Source organism: Lycorma delicatula, chromosome 6 (assembly GCF_047948215.1).
Source record: "Lycorma delicatula isolate Av1 chromosome 6, ASM4794821v1, whole genome shotgun sequence".
Lineage (NCBI taxonomy): Eukaryota > Metazoa > Arthropoda > Insecta > Hemiptera > Fulgoridae > Lycorma > Lycorma delicatula.
In genome coordinates, this window is record NC_134460.1 from 110515452 (window position 1) to 110536195 (window position 20744).

The following is a 20744-nucleotide window of genomic DNA, read 5'->3' on the forward strand; positions in this document are numbered from 1 at the left end:
AATGAAACAATACAGTCAATAAATGGAAAGTAATAAATCTTGTTGACATAAAATTTCTTTAAACGTTATGGATATTTAATAAAAAGAATATAAAATATTGAAATTTATGTTACAGCAAAGGAATTAGTTAAACAATTTTAAAGATATAATCTTTTACAGAATGGATCATTGATATCAAATATATCATGAGCATTTTTATTTGAAATAAGAGAACTGTACTACATAACTCTTAATACCTATGCCTTGGTAGCACAGGTGCATAGCATGCTTACTTGGAACATTGATGGTTCCATGTCTGATTCCCAGCTAGAATTTTGAAAATTTATAACAAGTAAATCCAACATAGTTGAAAGTGTTTTTAAGAGTTGATGCACCTTAAAATCATCAAATAAAGAAATCTACAATACAAGAAAGAATACAAATGAATAAACAGATGTAAATACAAACAAAAATATAATTAAGAAAACTTTTTGAAAATAGACTTAAAAATTGTAATGTTACAAAAACAGTGTCGGCAAAAAAAAAAAAAAAAAAAAATTACAGTATTCAATAGAACATACTATAAAAATTGCCAGGAAATAAAATTACTTTTTATAAATTAATTAATCTTTTTTCATTTTACACATTACTTATCTGTGATAAAAATTACATTGACAACTGTATATATACTTTGTTTTTTTAGTAGATTTATTTTTTTACTACAGTGAAATCCTTCAGAACATTTTCATTGATTTTATTTTACAAAATAACATAAAAAAAATAATAAAAACTATAATACAAATATTATTTACAAAGGCATAGATACATGAAAATTATCAAAAAGACCCTCTCTGATAAATTATGAAATAAAAATGTCAATAATAAAAATAAAACAATTTAAAATTAATTTTATTAAAGTCATTATAATGCTGAAAAGGGACTTTTTGATGATACTGAAAACTCCTTTTAAATCTTATCACTAATGAGATCCAAATAAACCTAACCTCAATTTGTAATTGGTTAGGGAAATACTATAATAATAAAAAAGCCATTTATAAATAAAAATAGTTTAAAACAACATTTAAAAAAAATTATTATTACACAAAGACAGTAATTTAAACACTTTCCACATGCAATAACTGTTGGTGGAATTAAAATAAAAATGTGTCTGTTTAAATTATTATTTTTATATAACAGATAAGATATTTCAATCACTACTATGACAAAATTTTATGAATAAGTGAAGGGTACTTGTGTTTGTGTGAATGTGTGTGTTGGGTGGGGGGGCAGCTCACTCACTTTATGTGTGTGTGTATATATATATATTTGTGTGTGTGTGTGTGTAAATGTAAAAATGGAGCTAATAAATAAAACCAATCATTTTATACCAACAAAAAATATACTGAAATAGAATTCTACCTGTTTTATCATAAACAAAAACAATTTACTATTTAAGTTAAAAAAAAAAAAAAAAAAAAAAACATTAAATAAAATTGAAAAATAACATTCTCCAAAGGATTTCACAGTAGTCAATTATAAATAATAAAACAACATTTTTACAAGTCCGCCTAGGGACCTAAAATAATTAAAAATAGGTATTAAAATTACCAAACCTTGCAAAATTTATAAGAGAGAAGATTCGTAATAAATAAAGGAGCTGTCAGTGCCGTTGCGATGTTATGAGATTCCGAAGTGCACGCCCTAGGTGGATGGAGAGGGTGTGTTTGTGGTGGGTGCTGGTGTGGGGGCAGGGGCAGGGGCAGGGGCGGAGGTGTCCGCCAGGCAAGGCACCATTGTGAGGCGGGACAGCGGTGTGCTCCCCCCCAGCCTTTGCCGAGACGGAACTATCACAGGCGGTAAGTGTGGCGGAGGTGGGTACCTGAAAAAAAAAAAAATTCATTGTTCCAAAAATTTCATTATCTTAGTATTAATAATATGATGTTAACAAAAAAGTTAAGGTAATAATGTGGACACATGAATTGTGTAGACAAATTTTTCCATATACATGAGCATGATTACAAGAGATATGGTTCTGGGGGAATTATTGTTCACAAAATGAATTATTTTTAAGATTCTGTTTATGTAACATAAAACTATCACTGATTATCTTCTCGATAAAGATGATCAATGATATAATAATACCTTAGTTGTGAACGTCACAAAATGCGGTAACTAATTTCATTTAATTCTGAGGTTAATGAAAGGTATTTATTTAATCTTACACATCACAAAGTTTTTATGAAAATCATTGCTGTGAAGCTTATAAACTATTGGTTCCATCAGTAAAGAACATCAGAAAGTATTTTTACAAACTCTGCTCCTATTGTGACCTAGTTGCATAAAAATTGTATCTCTTTCATTGTGAATAAGGTTATTTTATATTAAAAGTACTATTACAATCTTTGTAAGCATATTAACTAATGATTCAAGTCCCTCCTAAAATTCTATTAACAAAATACTAATGTATTTTGAAGTTGGATAATTAAAAATAAATTAATTAACATTTTTAATTATTTTTGACAAATATAGGCTAATTATTTTTGAAAAATATAGGCTGATACCTGTAAATCAGAATTAACAGCTACCATCCTTTTATTTTTTATAATGTGTACTGAATTTCATAGTGTAAGAAAAATATCTGACTGGAATTTGAACCCAGAATCTTCTGGATAAAAGAGGTGAAGTAGATATAAATATAGATTAAAAAAAAAGAAAAAATCTAATTTCCATGATAATCAATTTATCCAAGGAAAGTAAAAATTCAGTGAGCTATATCAAGAAAATTAAAGTGAAGTTGGTAAGATATCTACATATAATACAGTTTTTTCAAACTCCATTACTTATTTTGGTAATTAGTTCTAAAGAACTTTCAACTAGTTACATTCAAAAGCATTTAATACTAAGAACTGGGTACAGAGTATAAATGGAGTAGAGAGAAATCTTGGATCATTAAATTCACAAAATGGATACCAGGAAAGAAAGTCATTACCTTTAAGAAAAGTGAGCAATGATTTATGCAAAATAATGATCTAAACAGATTAAAAGACTTCAATCTCTCAAAAATTTCAATACAAAATTGAGTTATTAAATTAAAAAAAACTAAACTATACAAAAATGTAAAAATGATAAAAATTATTTCATTCTTCTTCAAGTACTTAAAAAAAAAGGAAAAAGAAATAAGGTTGATTAGATAATGTAGATCAACCCACAAAGGTTGTTATAGTTAGTAAATAACAAAAATCCCCAATGCATTAAAATATTTAATAACAGCTGAAATGTATTTATCTTTTTCGGTTTTTTCAATGCATAAATTATACTGGTGATTATCATAACAACAAGAATGAGAAATTGACAATAATGAAGTTGAAACTGGAAAAATTTGTTTTTTATATAACTGGAATATTATAAACAATATTACATTTGAAACTTTAATTATGACCTGAAAAAAAAGAACACAAATTCTCTCATATGCAGCTATATTTATAGAATTGAAATGTGCTTTAATTTATAATAAGAGTAGTGTATTAAATAATGGAAAAGACATATTACAAGAAATCCTTTTAGTTATGAGCATCAATATAATTTAATTCAAATCTTCATACTTAGTAAATGCTTAACGGGGAGCAAATTACAATTTTTTAAATGTGTTTGTAAATTTGATTTTTAACATCCTAACTATCAGTCCCAAACGGTTTGGATTATTAATTCACTACCAGATTTATAAATAATACTGAGTGGAATAAATATATAATTATAATTACTAGTCAAATCTAAACCAGTACAGTCTAAAACTAAAAACTAACAATTAGAAAAGCAACAATAAAAAAAAATTATATAATTATTTTACATCAGTCTAAAAAATTATCTTGTTGAACTATCCAGTCTGTATGAAAAGTATCCAAATAATGTTTTCCTTAGAGCCAAGAGTCAGATCTGGACAGTAGTAAAATTCATCACACATACTTTAAGAGGTTAAACCTCTAATTAACCTAATTAAGGATTAACCTAATTAAGAGGTCTCCAACCTCTTCAGACGGCTTGGCAGTGAATCTTAACAGTGTGTAGTTGTATAACATTTAAAATCATCACATTTCTACTTTGTAAATATAACAAAACATAGTTAGTTTATTGGAACAATTAAGTCTTGGTTTCCATCACATCCAAGATTATCCATAATTATAAATTAAATAGATCACTGCAGAAGTAAGGAGTTCCATATAGTAAAAAAAAGAACTGTCCCGGAATTTGCCTGAAAAAACATGAAAAACAATGGAACAATCATGATTTGAGAAGCATAGCAAAAAAATTTGAAAACAGAAGTGATTAAAGTCCATAGTGATGCAGTAACATAATAAATATAGTAGTAAAAAAATATGTGAAGCTAATAAATAATTAAATCAGTAAAAGATAAAATAAAAATTAGGAAGAAGATAATTGAAATTATTCAATTATACACCATGTGAATACGGTTCACTGGCGGATTCGCTTAAAAACATGATGAAATGTACAACTTAGAATTGTATAAAATTAGTCTACTGCTTTTTTTTATTAATTTTTGGATATGGTACTATTATTATTATTACATGGGGAGGAAATTTATAGTTGAATTTATGGAGAAGTGCTTATTTTCAAAAAATGATATGTAGCAAGGATTATGGGTGATGTAAATTTTTATTATTTATTACCACATATATAATGTAAGAATAATTAAAGATATAATGTAAGAATAATTAAAAGACATTTGTGTCTTTTAAAAAAAAATCTGTCTGTATGAAAATCAGTCTGTATGAAAAGTATCCAAATAATGTTTTCCTTAGAGCCAAGAGTCAGATCTGGACAGTAGTAAAATAAAAAAAAAAGACACAAATGTCTTTTTTTTTAAAAGACATTTGTGTCTTTTAATTATTCTTAAATTATACATTTATACACTTATCACTTTTAATCATCAAAATCTTCACCTCAGTATGATCTAACAGATCATATGTATAGCACATGGAATAAATTTGGTTTCAGAGTTTCTAGCTGTAAATTAAAATTATTTGAAAGAATACAAAATATATTTTCCATGATTGTAATAAATAAACAAAAAATTATATCAATTATAAATAATTAAATAAAATAAAGCAGAGTTTAGGAGAATAATCTAAAAAAAATATTTTTTTTAGGTGTAGATTTCTCAAATGACTCGCACATGCTCTAATTTATTTGTTTATTATTTATAATTTATAAAATATTACATATTATTCAAAACAATAAACTTTTGAAATTGTTCACTGAAACAATTTTATAAATAAAATATTTCACATAACTTACTCAAAAAAATTTTCAGTCTATCTTTGGTGATGGTGCTCCATTCTCACCATTGTGTCAACTGATGTTATTGCTTGCAGTTTTTTTTAGAGACATGTGTTCAAAAAAAAAGTGTTCAAAAAGTATGTTGGCTTTGAACTGAGTCTGTTCATTTAGTACATCATTATAATATATTTATTTATTTAATAATGTTCAAAAATGTTAAGAATTGTTTTTTTTTGTAGCAGTAGAATATCACAATCGTTGTCAATATTTTGTGTGATTTGTTTCTATGATATGGTTAACTGTATGTTGCTGTGAATGGTTTTCAAGAACTTATTATATCTTTGAAACTGTGTCCTATTCGACTGATCTAGAACCTTTTGCAGTCACACTGTCTTATCCTCTAATTCCATCATCATAATCACAAAAAAAATATAAAACTTCACTACACGTGCTGAGAAAATGAATTAATTTTTTATAAGCAATTAAAGTAGAGTTTTTAAAATATTTTTTTTGTTTTACATGTCATGTTATATTAATATATTCCTGGTATAAAACTATTGATGGTTTATATAGATAAATCTTGCTCATAAATAGATTAGAATTCAATCAGATTATTTATTTTTAACACAGAATAGATTAAATATTAAAACATCTTTTTATATTATAAACATAGATTTTTTTATAATGTAAAAAAAGGGTATGTTTACTTTTTTTATTTGGATAATCAATCCTTGATTTTTTTTTAGTTTACTTTGAACAAACATGTGTGTACATTATATAAGTCATAAGAATTTTTTATGAAAAGATATAAATGTAAAAAAAAACTTTTAATTTTTTTGATGAATCAAAATGTATAACTTTTAAAACTATATTGGATATGTTATACAGGAATAAAATTCTAAATCTGAATATTAGTACATAGAATTGCAAAAGAAGTCAAGTAAATCACCATAATAAATTTAGATATTTTCATGAACAGAATTATTTTGGTTAAATTTCCTTCAATTACTTAAACTTATATTAATTATTAATAGTTTTACAGCAATACTTTAATAGTTGGAAAATGAAATCTGTGAAATTTATAAAACAATTCTTTCATTAGGTAAACTTTCATAGAAAAAAAAATAGTACTTGCAGGAAGAAATAACACATATTTAAAACATACTTACTAGGACATATAAAAAAAGTGAAAATATATAAAAAAGAAGATATATATAAAAAAGATCATTTTAAAGCTTGTTCTTTTCCTGAATTTAATTATAATCAGTATAATACTTCATGACTGATGTTAAAAAAAAAATATGATTTTCAGTACTTTATACATATTAATAAAAGTCTCTCCCTTTATGAATCATGAGACCTTGCCGTTGGTGATGGGGGCTTGAGTGCTCAGTGATACAGAATAGCTGGACCGAAGATGCAACCATATCAGAGAGGTATCTGTTGAGAGACTAAGGAATGATTCCTGAAAGAGGGCAGCAGCTCTTTCAGTAGTTGTTAAGGGCGTAGGTTAGGACTACTTAACTGGTCATATCAACATCACTCAATCCTCTGAGTACTGCACAGCTGAAAGTATTGGAAAACTACAGCTGCTTTTTTTACAAGAAAATGATCAAGAAAATCTCCATTTTCATATAAAAATGATGGGGACGCCTTCCTTGGTAAAATATTCCAGAGGTAAACTAGTCCCCCATTCGGGTGGGGGTTATACTAAGGAAGGGGTCGCCAGAAAATTAAAAATATCATTCTACGAGTTGGAACGTGGAATGTTAGAAGTCTAAAACAGGTTGGTAGGTTAGAAAATTTAAAGAGAGAAATGGATAGGATAAATGTAGATGTAGTAGGAATTAGCGAGGTCTGGTGGAAAGAAGAAAAGACTTTTGGTCAGGTGTTTTTAGAATAATAAACTTAGCTTCAAATAATGGGTAGGCAGGAGTAGGTTTCATAATGAACAAGAAGATAGGGAAGAGAGTAGAGTATTACAAAATGCATAACGATAGAATCATTGTAATAAGGATAAAATTAAAACCTAAACCGATTGTTAACATCTATATGCCTACAAATGCCCATGATGATGGTAAGGTAGGGTGTGTATACGAAGAAACTGACGAAGCAATTAAACACATAAAAGGAGATGAAAATTTAATAATAGTCGGAGATTGGAATGCAAGCATGGAAAAGGCAAGGAAGGAAATATAGTGGGTGAATACGGGCTGGGCAAAAGGAATGAAAGAGGGAACCGACTTATAGAGTTTTGCACGAAGCATAATATAGTAATTGCTAACACCCAGTTTAAAAATCATACTAGAAGAATATACAAATGGAAAAAGCCAGGTGATACTACAAGATATAATACTGCTTAACCATGATATAATCTATTACGGTTAAGCAAAGATTTAGAAATCAACTTGTCGACTGCAAAACTTACCCTGGAGCAGACATTGATAGCAACCATAATTTAGTGTTAATGAAATGTAGATTGGGGTTTAAAAACCTAAAGAAAAGGTGTCAAATGAATCGGTGGAATTTAGAGAAGCTTGAGAAAGAGGAGGTAAAGAAGATTTTTGAGGAGTACATCGCAAGAGGTTTGAGTAAAAAAGATAAGGTAGAAAATGTAAAAGAAGAATAGGAGAATGTTAAAAAGGAAATTCTTAAATCAGCAGAAGGGAACAAAGAGAGATGGTAGAAAACCTTGGATTTCAGATGACATATTGGAGCTGATGGATGAACATAGAAAATATAAGAATGTTAGTAATGAAAAAAGTAAAACGAACTATCGACAATTAAGAAATACTATAAACAGGAAGTGCAAACTAGCGAAAGAAGAATGGATTAAAGAAAAGTGTTCAGAAGTGAAAAGAGAAATGAACATAGGTAAAATAGATGGAGCATACAGGAAAGTTAAGGAAAATTTTGTGGTACATAAATTAAAATTTAATAATGTGTTAAACAGAGATGGTACACCAATATATAATATGAAAGGCAAAGTCGATAGGTGGGTGGAATATATTGAAGAGTTATAAGGAGGAAATGAATTAGAAAATAGTGTTATAGAAGAAGAGGAAGTTGAGGAGGATGAAGTGGGAGAAACAATACTGAGATCTGAATTTAAGAGAGCATTAAAAGATTTAAATGGCAGAAAGGCTCCTGGAATAGACGGAATACCTGTAGAATTACTGCGCAGTGCAGGTGAGGAAGCGATTGATAGATTATACAAGCTGGTGTGTAATATTTATGAAAAAGGGGAATTTCCGTCAGACTTCAAAAAAAGTGTTATAGTCATGATACCAAAGAAAGCAGGGGCAGATAAATGTGAAGAATACAGAACAATTAGTTTAACTAATCATGCATCAAAAATCTTAACTAGAATTCTATACAGAAGAATTGAGAGGAGAGTGGAGGAAGTGTTAGGAGAAGACCAATTTGGTTTCAGGAAAAGTATAGGGACAAGGGAAGCAATTTTAGGCCTCAGATTAATAGTAGAAGGAAGATTAAAGAAAAACAAACCAACATACTTGGCGTTTATAGACCTAGAAAAGGCATTCGATAACGTAGACTGGAATAAAATGTTCAGCATTTAAAAAAAATTAGGGTTCAAATACAGAGATAGAAGAACAATTGCTAATATGTACAGGAACCAAACAGCAACAGTAATAATTGAAGAACATAAGAAAGAAGCTGTAATAAGAAAGGGAGTCTGACAAGGATGTTCCCTATCTCTGTTACTTTTTAATCTTTACATGGAACTAGCAGTTAATGATGTTAAAGAACAATTTAGATTCGGAGTAACAGTACAAGGTGAAAAGATAAAGATGCTACGATTTGCTGATGATATAGTAATTCTACCCGAGAGTAAAAAGGATTTAGAAGAAACAATGAACGGCATAGATGAAGTCCTACGTAAGAACTAACGCATGAAAATAAACAAGAACAAAACTAAAGTAATGAAATGTTGTAAAAATAACAAACATGGACTACTGAATATAAAAATAGGAAGAGAAAAGATTATGGAGGTAGAAGAATTTTGTTATTTGGGAAGTAGAATTACTAAAGATGGATGATGCAGAAGCGATATAAAATGCCGAATAGCACAGGTGAAATGAGCCTTTAGTCAGAAATATAATTTTTTTACATCAAAAATTAATTTAAATGTCAAGAAAAGATTTTTGAAAGTATATGTTTGGAGTGTAGCTTTATATGGAAGTGAAACTTGGACGATCGGAGTACCTCAGAAGAAAAGATTAGAAGCTTTTTGAAACGTGGTGCTGTAGGAGAATGTTAAAAATCAGATGGGTGGATAAAGTGACAAATGAAGAGGTTTTGCGACAAATTTAAGAAGAGAAACGTTTGGAAAAATATAGTTAAAAGAAGAGACAGACTTATAGGCCATATATTAAGACATCCTGGAATAGTCGCTTTAATATTGGATAGACAGGTAGAAGGAAAAAATTGTGCAGGCAGGCAACGTTTGGAGTATGTAAAACAAATTGTTAGGGATGTAGGATGTAGGGGGTATACAGAAATGAAACGACTAGCACTAAATAGGGTATCTTGGAGATCTGCATCAAACCAGTCAAATGGCTAATGACAAAAAAAATGAAAGTTTGATTTTTATCCCATTTTTCAAATACGTTAGTTTTTGAGATTATGCAGCAAAAGCAATTTATAATAATGACACTTTTATTTTAGGGAAAATATTCTCAGATAGTTTTTGGGAATGGCAGCAAAGTGTTTTATTTCAACCTTTGTAGGGCAGGGAGTTCAGAATTTTTAGCAATAAAAAAAAATGTATGTATTTCCTTTTGCAAGGTACATAAGTATTTTCTCTTTATATCAACAAGTAACTGAGAGGAGCTGAAAAAGTATTGAGTATATGAAGAGTATCTGTAACTTAAATTAAAAAAGAATAATAACAAAGGTGAGAGTAAATTTTATAACATATGTACACTAAAACTCAGAATTTTTCGCAAAGTACAATCAGAAGATTTGAATGGTTCACATACAGTACCAAGATATTGTAAAATCATTTGCATTACATTCATTGTTTTTTCAATACTCAAAAATAAATTAATTACTACTAAGAAAAACTGTGAGTAAATCTTGTAACATATGTGTAAGTTAAATTGTCTTAGGTAATGAGAATTCTTTACTTTACTTTAAAAGGATAAAAAACGTTAATTTTATAGAAAGGTTATGCAGAGCTTAAGCAAAAATCAGTATATTTGATAGTTTTATGTAATTAGTTCACAAAATGAACAATATTTTCATTTAATAATAAAAATTAATTCATTAATTATTATTAATTTATTTATTTATTCATTAATTACTTTTCAATTAATTCTATTTATACAGAATTACAATTTTATGCAAGTTGTTCACCATTAACTTGAATTTATTACATTCCAGATAGGTGAATTACATTTATGGAAATTTTGTTTAATTCTTCTGCAGCAGATATTTCTTTAAAAAAGTCCTTTAAGGTTCTCTGGCTTTGGGAGATATTCTAATTTCTTTGAGTCACCAAAAAAAATTTCTAGACGATTCATCAGTTGGAAAGAGATTTGGTTGGTTATAGTTGTAATCCAGCTTGGCTTAACAGTTGGGAAATATTCTATTTTATGCAAAAAGATGAATAACATACATGGAAGTAAAAATGAGCTTGTTCTTAATCTTTCTAAAAGTATATTCACATCTATGTCCATTAGTGGGGCACCCTTTAAATATTGTGATATTTCATTCTGAATAATATTTAAGAAAGAATTCTTTGTGAATCTACCATTGAAAAATGAAATTCTATAAAAAAAAATTGCCACTATATTGAAACAGAGAGCTAATGAGTACACACGTGTTGTACACTGAAAATTTGCTTGTTTCAATAGTAGCATGAGGAATGGTGGTGACAAAATAATTTATGTTTCTTGAGTTTTTAAATCATCAAAGCTAATTAAAGTATCTAATGTAAGTAAAAGTTGCTTCATCAATAAAAAGGATTTGTTAGAATAATATTCAGGTTCTATTAACCACTGACATTAATTTAATCTGATAATCAACATCAAGATGTTTCACATGTAAAGGATATGGATACAGCCCTCTAATGTGTAATATTTACTGTAAATATTAATAATGGGGTTTGCAAACTTGCATATGATATTCAAATAATATTTGTGAACTTCACTGCATTATAAGCAAATAATGTTCATATTACTATTATATTACTTTCATTGTAAATAATCCATTTTCCTGTAACTGCCTAAAAGTATATTTATAAATAACTGTCTGTAAGGAATCTTTTGGTTAGGAAATGATGATAATATTCCTATAGCTGCTTTCTTACTATTACTTTTTCACTAATTGTAATCTGTCACACTCAATATTTGTTTTGAGAAAAAAACCAATCATAGAAAAACAACTAATGCATATTTATTGAATTAACTTTTTTTAACTATTTTTTTAATGAATTTTCAAAGAATTTTTCTTCATAAAATATACTATTTTCTATTTTTGGAACATTATTTAATTCTTTAATTACAGTTAAAAATCACTAATTTTGCCTCTTAAAACAAAATCACAAAAATACATTATCTCATTATTTTACCTATAAGGGTGCAAAATTCAGAAAATCATTGACTGACCATAATGCTCTTTTCAACAGCATTTCTGGGAAGAGAATTATGTTATGTAGCAGAAATGGTTTCTGAAACAACTTTATATACAGCATATTAATGAACTTACCAAAAGTAAATGACATGTTACAGAGAAGGTCTGTTTATTACATATAAAGTTTTTTTAAATTTATTTAATGTCACATCAGCCTTATTGGTCATTAGCGACACCTACTGAATCACATGTATACTACACTTAGAAATCATACTTATATATAATACTGAAAATTCAAGTGTTTCAGATAATTTAGAGATTTCCCACAATTTGTCACTTTATTTAAGCATTTTTCTAGATCTTGAGGTATCTTATGTTTTATTCTTACCATTACCACTGATAGATTATCCTGGCAATATTCTCATAGATTTTGCTCCTTTTTCAATATGAGATGATGTGGCTGAAGTTAGCATTTCCTATTCTCAATTGAGTTAAGATGACTTGTTGTTTCCTGGGAAATATTTTCTTCAAAAATATTTTTTTCAAGTTTTATGCAGTTTTTGAGATTGATCTGTTACCATTTTTCATTCCAGCTATTAATTACTTTCTTTTTGAAATGTTTTTGAGCTTCTTTAAGCGTTGGCAAAATGTTCAATTGCTCAGAGAGTTTGTGAGATTCAGTAGCTTGTTTAGCCAGCTTGTATGCTTCTTCATTCAGTTTAATCGTTAAATGAGATGGTATCCAGCTGAGTTTGATGTCTGCAAAATGTCTTTTGGCTTTGATTAGGTTGTGTGTTACCTATATTTTTTGGATTATGGCATTGTCCATTAATTTATTTTCTATTGCTGTTATTGCACTATGGGAATTGTGAAGATTCCCAATTTATTACTTTTTCTATATCTGTTTTGTCAATATGTTTCAATGCTTGCAGAATGGCAAAACCTTCACTGCTGAAGATATAAATATCATCTGGGAGTTTGAATAAAAGATTTATTTCTGGTATAACTACAGTGCAGCCTGTGCCTTTTTTTTTACACAGATGCATCGAAATTTCGATGCATCTGTGTAAATATGTAGATAATCTGCATAATTGACAATTAACAGTTTATGTGTAGACTAAGTAATCCTTAGTCAAGCTTAGAAATGCTCATTGCCTTTCAGTATTTCTGGTGTAGATTGAAGCCAAGGAGGTGCTTCAGTAAATTTTCATTTCATTGTGTTGAGATTGGTGATGTTGAGATCACTGAGGTGTTTTGTTACTCTCTTCAAATGGTTTAGGCGATTTCTACGCATTTTTGTATTGATATGAGAACTGTGTGGATTGCATGATGTCATTAACTATGTTAGATGGCTGCTATTGCCGATATGGCATAATTTCATGTTAACATTTTTCTATGGTACTCAAGTGGTGTAAGATTTGCTTTGCATAATATGCTTCTAATTGGGCTAGTACAGAATGCTTCAGTTGCTAGTCTTGTGTATTGATTCTAATATTTGCAGAAACTTAGGTTTTTCTGAGTTATAAACTATTGAGCCATAATCTAGTTAATTTTGTTTGTACAAGGGCACAGCATGTTTCAATGACAATTTCTTACTCTGCTCCCCAGTTCGAAAATGCTTTCAAGAAGTTGAGTCTTTTAAGACAGTCCATTTTTATTTATTTCAGATGATCTTTCCATGATAATTTGCATCTAGCATTAGACCTAGGATTTTGACTTTACTCCTAACTGTTAAGTGTCTTGTTACCTAAATGTAGTTCTACATTGTCATTCTCTTTTTTTTCTTTGCCTTAAAAACTGTGACTGAGCTTTTAGTTGAAGATATTTTGAAACTTGTCTTATTGCAGAAAATCTGGAGTGTGTTGAGGACATTTTGAAGTATGGTTATTTTAATTTCTTCCTTCTAACATTAACGTACCATCATCAGTGTATAACGTGACCTTGATAGATGCTAAAAATAGTTTTATAATATCATTTATTGCAATTAGGAATGCAGAAAACTTATAACACCTACCTGTGAAATGCCATTTTCAATTTCAAACAGTTCTGAGAGTGTGCCATTAACTCATACTTGGATGTTTCTAGAGTTTAAAAATGTTTAATAAAATTTATCATACTTCTATGTATCTTGTAATTTGCTAGCAGTTTCATTGTACACTTTCTCCATAACATGTCATAAGCCTTCTCAAGGTCTAGAGCAATAAGAACCAGGTGATATAAAAAGTTATTGAACAATAAAGATTAAATTTAACTTACATAATACATTTTATTGCAATATTTAAAGAAATTAGATTGTTAAAAAATAAATATACTGGAATGAATTTGACTGTCAACACATTTTTCTTCATAATTGTAATCTGATCTGGAATTACTAACAAAGAAAATTACAACTTTAAAGAAATTATCAGATAGAAAAAAATGGTCTTCAGAATTCCATGAAAATAAAGCACTGTACAAAGGTAAATTGTGTTAAATGTCTGAATAATCTGTTGGAGAAGAAAAAACACAAAATTCTTTATAATTTCATAAATATTTAGTATGAAAAATATTTTAATAAAACACTACATTACAAAAAGAGATGCTTAGTTTTAGTATAAGTAATATAAGAAATGGACTATTCAGATCTACATCTACCAATCAATTTGTATTAGTTTTATTAATTCAATTCAGAAAACCTCTCATAATATACAACATTTTTTTATGATTGTCTTTATGTTTCTAATAACATAAGAACAGCATTTGGATTAATTCATTGTATATTTTGAGAATGGAAATAACACTTTTTTAAACAGCTAAACTTCTAAATTTTTGAACTATAAAACTGAAACTTTGCTGACACATTAAGAAATTTATGAGAATATATCTTTAAAAAATACATTTTTTTTTTGGTTAAAATTACATGTGATGTGTTATCATACGGTAAAATTTAGTAAAACTCAGATGCGTTTATTTTTTTCTGCTAAAATCATTTTTATAATACTTGTATAATAATTAATTAAATTCGGAAAGAAAAAGATTTAAATGCAAGTTTCAATCTTACACTGTACACTATTATGTATTATCAACATTCAATAGTGTAATTGCCACTGCATTAACAGAAAACAGTGACATCTTTCATGCAAAGCCAACAACTTTTTCATTAACAGTAACTTGAATCTTATGCAAAATAATAAGACATTTTTTTATGCTTCAATGTGCCAGACAAATTCAGCATAATCTGCTAGATATTTATACAACCGGGAAATACCATTTCTCTTGAAAGACCAAACAACTATAAAGCTCATGAAGAAAGCGCAGTACTGCGAACAAAGTCATTCAGTGATAAAGAACCAATGGACTGCATTAGGATATAACTTTGCTCACCAAAAACAATATGACATTTATAAGGAATGCTTTTAAAACAAAGATTTCTCAATAACTAACATATTTTAGAAGTTTCATGTTCATTCTTTTTAAGTTCTACAATTTAGAATTTACAATTAGTGTACCCTTTTACGACTCGGTTTAACTGGTTGAAACATACTATAATTAATATAAGAGTAAGAAAGATATTTTGAAATATTTTAGAATATATAATTAATTGAAATGATTATTAGACATAAAGTATTATTATGATACAAGCATATGCATATAAAAATTACAAATCTTTTTTTAAAATAAAATACTTACTTGCTGGACATGCTATGACAGCGGACGACACTATGGGTCCAGTCTGAGCTAGACCCACTGGACGTGGATCCGAGTGATAGAAGCCCTGCTGAGCTCGATCTATATGGAGGTGGACTTTCCCCATCAAACACCGTCCGATTTGGAGGTGGCCGAATACATTTCTGGTAGATCTCACTCTCCTGAAGGTAAGTTGAGAAAAAATTAAATAAATAATTTATTAAAATACAAAAAAATAATTTAATTAAGATAAATATTTGTATAGAATCATATGTCAAAATTTCTCTCCTTTTTAACTTAAAATGGTAAAAAATTAAAAAAAAAAACTCAATTAAAACTAAGGTTTTCATAGGGTGATATTTTTAATAGCTAAAAACAACTAACAGTCAGTATTAGATCTTTTATTATTTTAATGATTTAGTCCTTAGATGAAGTTATATAAACTTGTTTATTTAAGAAGTCACTTAATGACTTTTGAAGCTGTTACTTACATTAATATACTGAATAAAATTTTATGTGATAAAACTGTTAAAAATTTGACTAAAAAAAAAAAATAAATGATAATATGTTAGGCTATGTAATAGCAAGAATAAATCAATGGGATTTTTTCTGTTTCTCCAAACTGCATCATGCAAAAATCATAAAGAAATGTTTTAAATACAAAACATCCTACAGTACAATCCTGTTTATTCGAGTGCCAATCATTAAGAGACATCTGGATTATCTGGACAGATTCAGTGTTGAGAAATTTAAAACATACATTAATTATCTTTTAACAAAACTTCAGAACATTTCTTTTATAATTTTGGTCTAATACTTTAATTTCAAGTAAGTACAATATTATAAAACGTATAAAAAATTAATTAGTGTAGATTTTTCAAATTTGAAAGTTTTGTATTTACTCATCAGAAAATTGAATTACATTAAATAGCAGATCAATATTCAGATGCAAATATTTGTATCCAAGTATAGTCTTTTGTATCCACAATAGCAAATGCTCACACAATCCTCAATGTGAGCGAGCTAGCAATGTTCATGCTTTATACCTATTTTCTAACTCTTATGTAGGTGACATTCTCTGGATTTTAATTCATATAAATCACATCCAATCTTATGTAGAATGGACAAACAGTTATACTGAACAATAAAAAAAAAGATAAAATTCTTAACTAAAAATAAAAATTCAAATGACCCCATGCCATTCAGTTATTGTAATCTTTTCAAAGTTTTGTCTTTTGTCCAAATTGTGATTTACCATTTATAATTATTGTACATCATCTAGATTACTTGCATGTTGGTAAAGCAGTAAAAAACACATGACGGTTTAAAAATTAAGAATACACAAATAGATATGAAGCAGAAGACTACAAAACTATACCTTCCATTAATGTCTCAAAATGCAAGGCATTTAGAATTAGAAAAAAATCTGTTTTTATACATATGCATGATAGATTCTTTAAATGTTATGAATATTTATTTGTTAAATTTAATGGTATAAATTCTGTAAAATTCTGACAGACTAAACAAAACCCAAAGTTACAATTAGAATGGAGCCAGGGAATCAGCCAAAATTTCAACTAAATGAGTAACAAAAAGTGATGATTTTTTTGTTTTAAAAAAAATATTAATATGGTAATGTACTCATACAGAGATTTACTGTACACATGAAGTGGTTTTACAGTTCTTTAAATCCTGAAAAATGGTTTTTACAGTTCTTTAAATAATAAAAAAAAAAAAAAAACAGTATTTACATTTAGTAACTGAAGTTTATACTAAAATAATTGTAAATGATTTATTTGAACAGCTGGCATCAACTAGAAATTAATAAAAAGAGATTACATTAGTATTTCAATTTGATTTGTAATGCATTAGCATTCATTCTTTATGCAAGGTTATAGTTAAAAAAACTTAATTTAAAAAAAAAAATAAAATAAAAATTTACAATTAATTAAATGGATAAATCAAAACTAATCATTATTATTATCATAGACAGTTAGTTACCTATCATCATACCTCAATTATTTTGTCTCCTATAAAAATCATTATTTCAAAACTAAACACTTAAAATCAATGAAAAATTTATTTCAGAGCTAAGAACAATCATTTAATTAAAAATGGAACTGTAGAAAAGATCAGAACATCCACGCATCACAAATTGATTTTATGACTATTTTAAAAGAAACTATCAATAAATGAATAAGAAATAAATAATGTACATTTAAATGAGTGAATAATTTTGTTATTAGATCTCATAACTAAAAAGATTATAGGATAGATTGATATGATACAAGATACGTTTGAAACTGGTATTCTTAAGATAAAACGTATTCCACTCCAGACTTATAAACAGAAATAAGAATTGCTTTCTTCACAGAGCCAAACATACTATCACACATCAATAATTCTAAACCACCAAAATCTAGGAGAAATGCTCAACTCCACAAGTGGCATAGTTACTCTGTTCACCACAGCGAGAATCTGTATAGTAAACATCAATACTGTCAGAAAAAACAACCCTAACCAATGTATTTTATACTTCAGATACTTTATACTTGTGTCACAGCCATAATAAAGACAGAAAGATAGTATAAAGTTACTAATTAATACATCCCTTGTTAAAAAACAATTGGAGGAAATCCATTAGAGAACTGATAAGAAAAATAGTTAAGATTGTAACCTTTATAAAAAATAATCAATAATAACCAATTTGGAAAGAGAATCGCCACTTTCTTATTTTCATTACTTATTCATAATTGCAGGAAAATGATTCTTATGCCTAAATCACTTTTCACTGAGAACACCTATATTAATTTTGATAATAGCATAAAATAATTAACAACAGCCATCATATTATGTAAATTAAAAAAAAGAAGAAAATATGATAGTATTTCTTTTTTTAAAGCTAACACAACCACAGGAAACCTGAAGGAATTGAAAATATAATACTTTACCGCATGCCAAGGTCAGCATTTGAACTAGAACTTTTGAATTAAAAATTAGAAGTCATTATAAAAGAGATCATACTGAAACAATCAATACAGGTAATAATGACTCACAAATAAAATTATAACCTTAAATGATTTAGTCATGAATTTAATAATTATACTCAATTTTATTAACAAAAAATATTCATTCAAAAGTAAAATCTTTAATAATTTTAAGAGTTAAGAATAAGATCCATCTAAGTATTATTTTTTTATTTGTAAATTAAAATTTTATTTGATGATTTTATTTTAATGATTCAATATTTTAATTACTGTAAAAAAAAATTAAAATTAATTTTTTAACACTACTGATCAACTATTCTATAATAATAGAACCTATAGGTTTCAGTTCAAGTAAAGGTCCCCTTTATCTGGACTTATTCCATAAGTATTTATGGAATAGGTTAATAGTTTAACTTTAAAACTTAATTATCTCACAATTGATAGCACAGTTGAATACATGTGCAATACCAATAACGGCAAACATTAATGTTACATAGCAGACCAAAATTAGTTTTATTAGATTTATTATCATTTTTGATACGAATAGAATTATAATTTTTGATATGATTGATATTGTTAAGATTTTTTATTGAATATATATGATAAAATATATAAAAAACTAATGAAATTGATAATAAAGAAAAAATCTCAGACCAGATGATTTTTCTAGATATATCTTAACTGTAATTATAATATGTAATAAGAAATTTGTATTGATTAGGAGATAGAAACATAATTAAAATCATTTTGACAAACTGATTAAACATGGTTTTTATAATCATAAAAAAAACCTTTTATGATAGAAAACTTGGAAAACTTTTTTTCTAGTTATTGGTAACTTCATGTAAATAAATAAGTATAAGAGAAAAAAATATGAGAAAAAAGAAAAAAACAAAAAGAAAGCACAAACAAAATGATTAACATTTAAGAAAATGATTAGCACATATTATTTAAAATATTACCTTCAATAATCTTCATTTATTACTTACAAAGAAGAGGCATAATACTGAATTAAAAAAGGTAAATGTTATTTGACATGAAGCAAAGGAGACATTTTTCAATGCATAACAGTGAAAATACAAGAAAATTGTTGTATGAATAATATGGAAAATAAAAATAAATGTTCTTTAAGTCAAGTTAAAAAACAAAGCTATGAAAAATGAAAAAACTAAAGATAAATTTAAAAAAAGCTACAATAAAAAACTCGCAATCAGAAAGTAGACTAATATGAACAAAATTAAAATGAAATCAGCAAGAAAAACCAGTCCTCAGTATAAAAAAAAAAAAAAATATGAAAGGATTTCATGTTAGGTAAGTAGTATTTTGTCTCATAACAGGTTATTAGCCCAGTTTTTAAGTTTGGTTGCTTGTCTATTCTACTTCGTTTAATCGCTCCTGAATCGTTTAATAACAAAATGTTTTCAAAGAAATGGTTATCTTATCTCTAATAAAAATAAATGCAGTAAGTAGATCTAAACTTGGGTCCTGCAACATCATGTAATTGATTGCTGATTATGCTAAAATAATATATTATTAGGTTTGTTAATTAAATATATTTTCAGTTTTTCATGAAGAATTTCATATTTTCAGGAAGAAATTAATGATAATAGAGCAAAGCCATTTGAATTTCTCTTGGTAAGCACAGACCAATGAACAGATGTCTTTTTATAATAATGCACTTAGTCCAACAACCAGACTATGTGCAATAATATATTTAGTTCAGCAAGATTCTTCCACATGTCATGCAATTATAAAAACGGACAAGTTTTCTTTGAAAACCTGAATCTTACCTCAGGAGGCTTTTCACTATGTGAAGGAAAAGGATTTTGATGTAGTGTATATTTAAACTTGTTTAAATAAAATTGTCAAGTATTATGTACTGCTTCCTGCATCTAAGGTAAAGATACCCTAATTTCCTCAGGGATTGTGAATGCTAACTGCCTCAAGACAGCCTGAGATACTGCTTAAGCTAGGATTGCCGGTCTTACTTCACACTTTCTCTGTGGAAAGATTGTTCCTTTACCACCATCCATTTATTTTTCCCTTGTTTTTGATCCTATCTTCCAGAACATGTTTTTACTACACATTCATTACAGCAGGATTAAGGATGCAAAATGTCTAGAGTAACTGTGTTTTTGATATTTGTCTTGTATGATGGAAACAACCCTATCTGAAAATTCTTTTTAACATGTGCCTGTACAAAAAGCCCAGTTTGGAGCT

At 27.7% G+C, this 20744-nt stretch overlaps 1 protein-coding gene across 3 annotated transcripts in view; it reads right to left on the minus strand.

The window, feature by feature from the left end:
* Positions 1–938: 938 nt before the first annotated feature.
* LOC142326787 (uncharacterized) overlaps positions 939–20744 on the minus strand; it is a 355257-nt gene continuing 335451 nt past the window's right edge. For 2 of the 3 annotated variants that reach the window (XM_075369494.1, XM_075369496.1), the window contains 2 exons: positions 15541–15719; positions 939–1858 (listed from right to left, as the gene is read on the minus strand). In XM_075369494.1, coding sequence (XP_075225609.1) covers positions 1681–1858; positions 15541–15719 — 357 coding nt within the window. In that variant the 3' untranslated portion in view covers positions 939–1680. The remainder of the gene's footprint in view (positions 1859–15540; positions 15720–20744) is intronic. The other variant, XM_075369497.1, reaches the window with a different exon arrangement.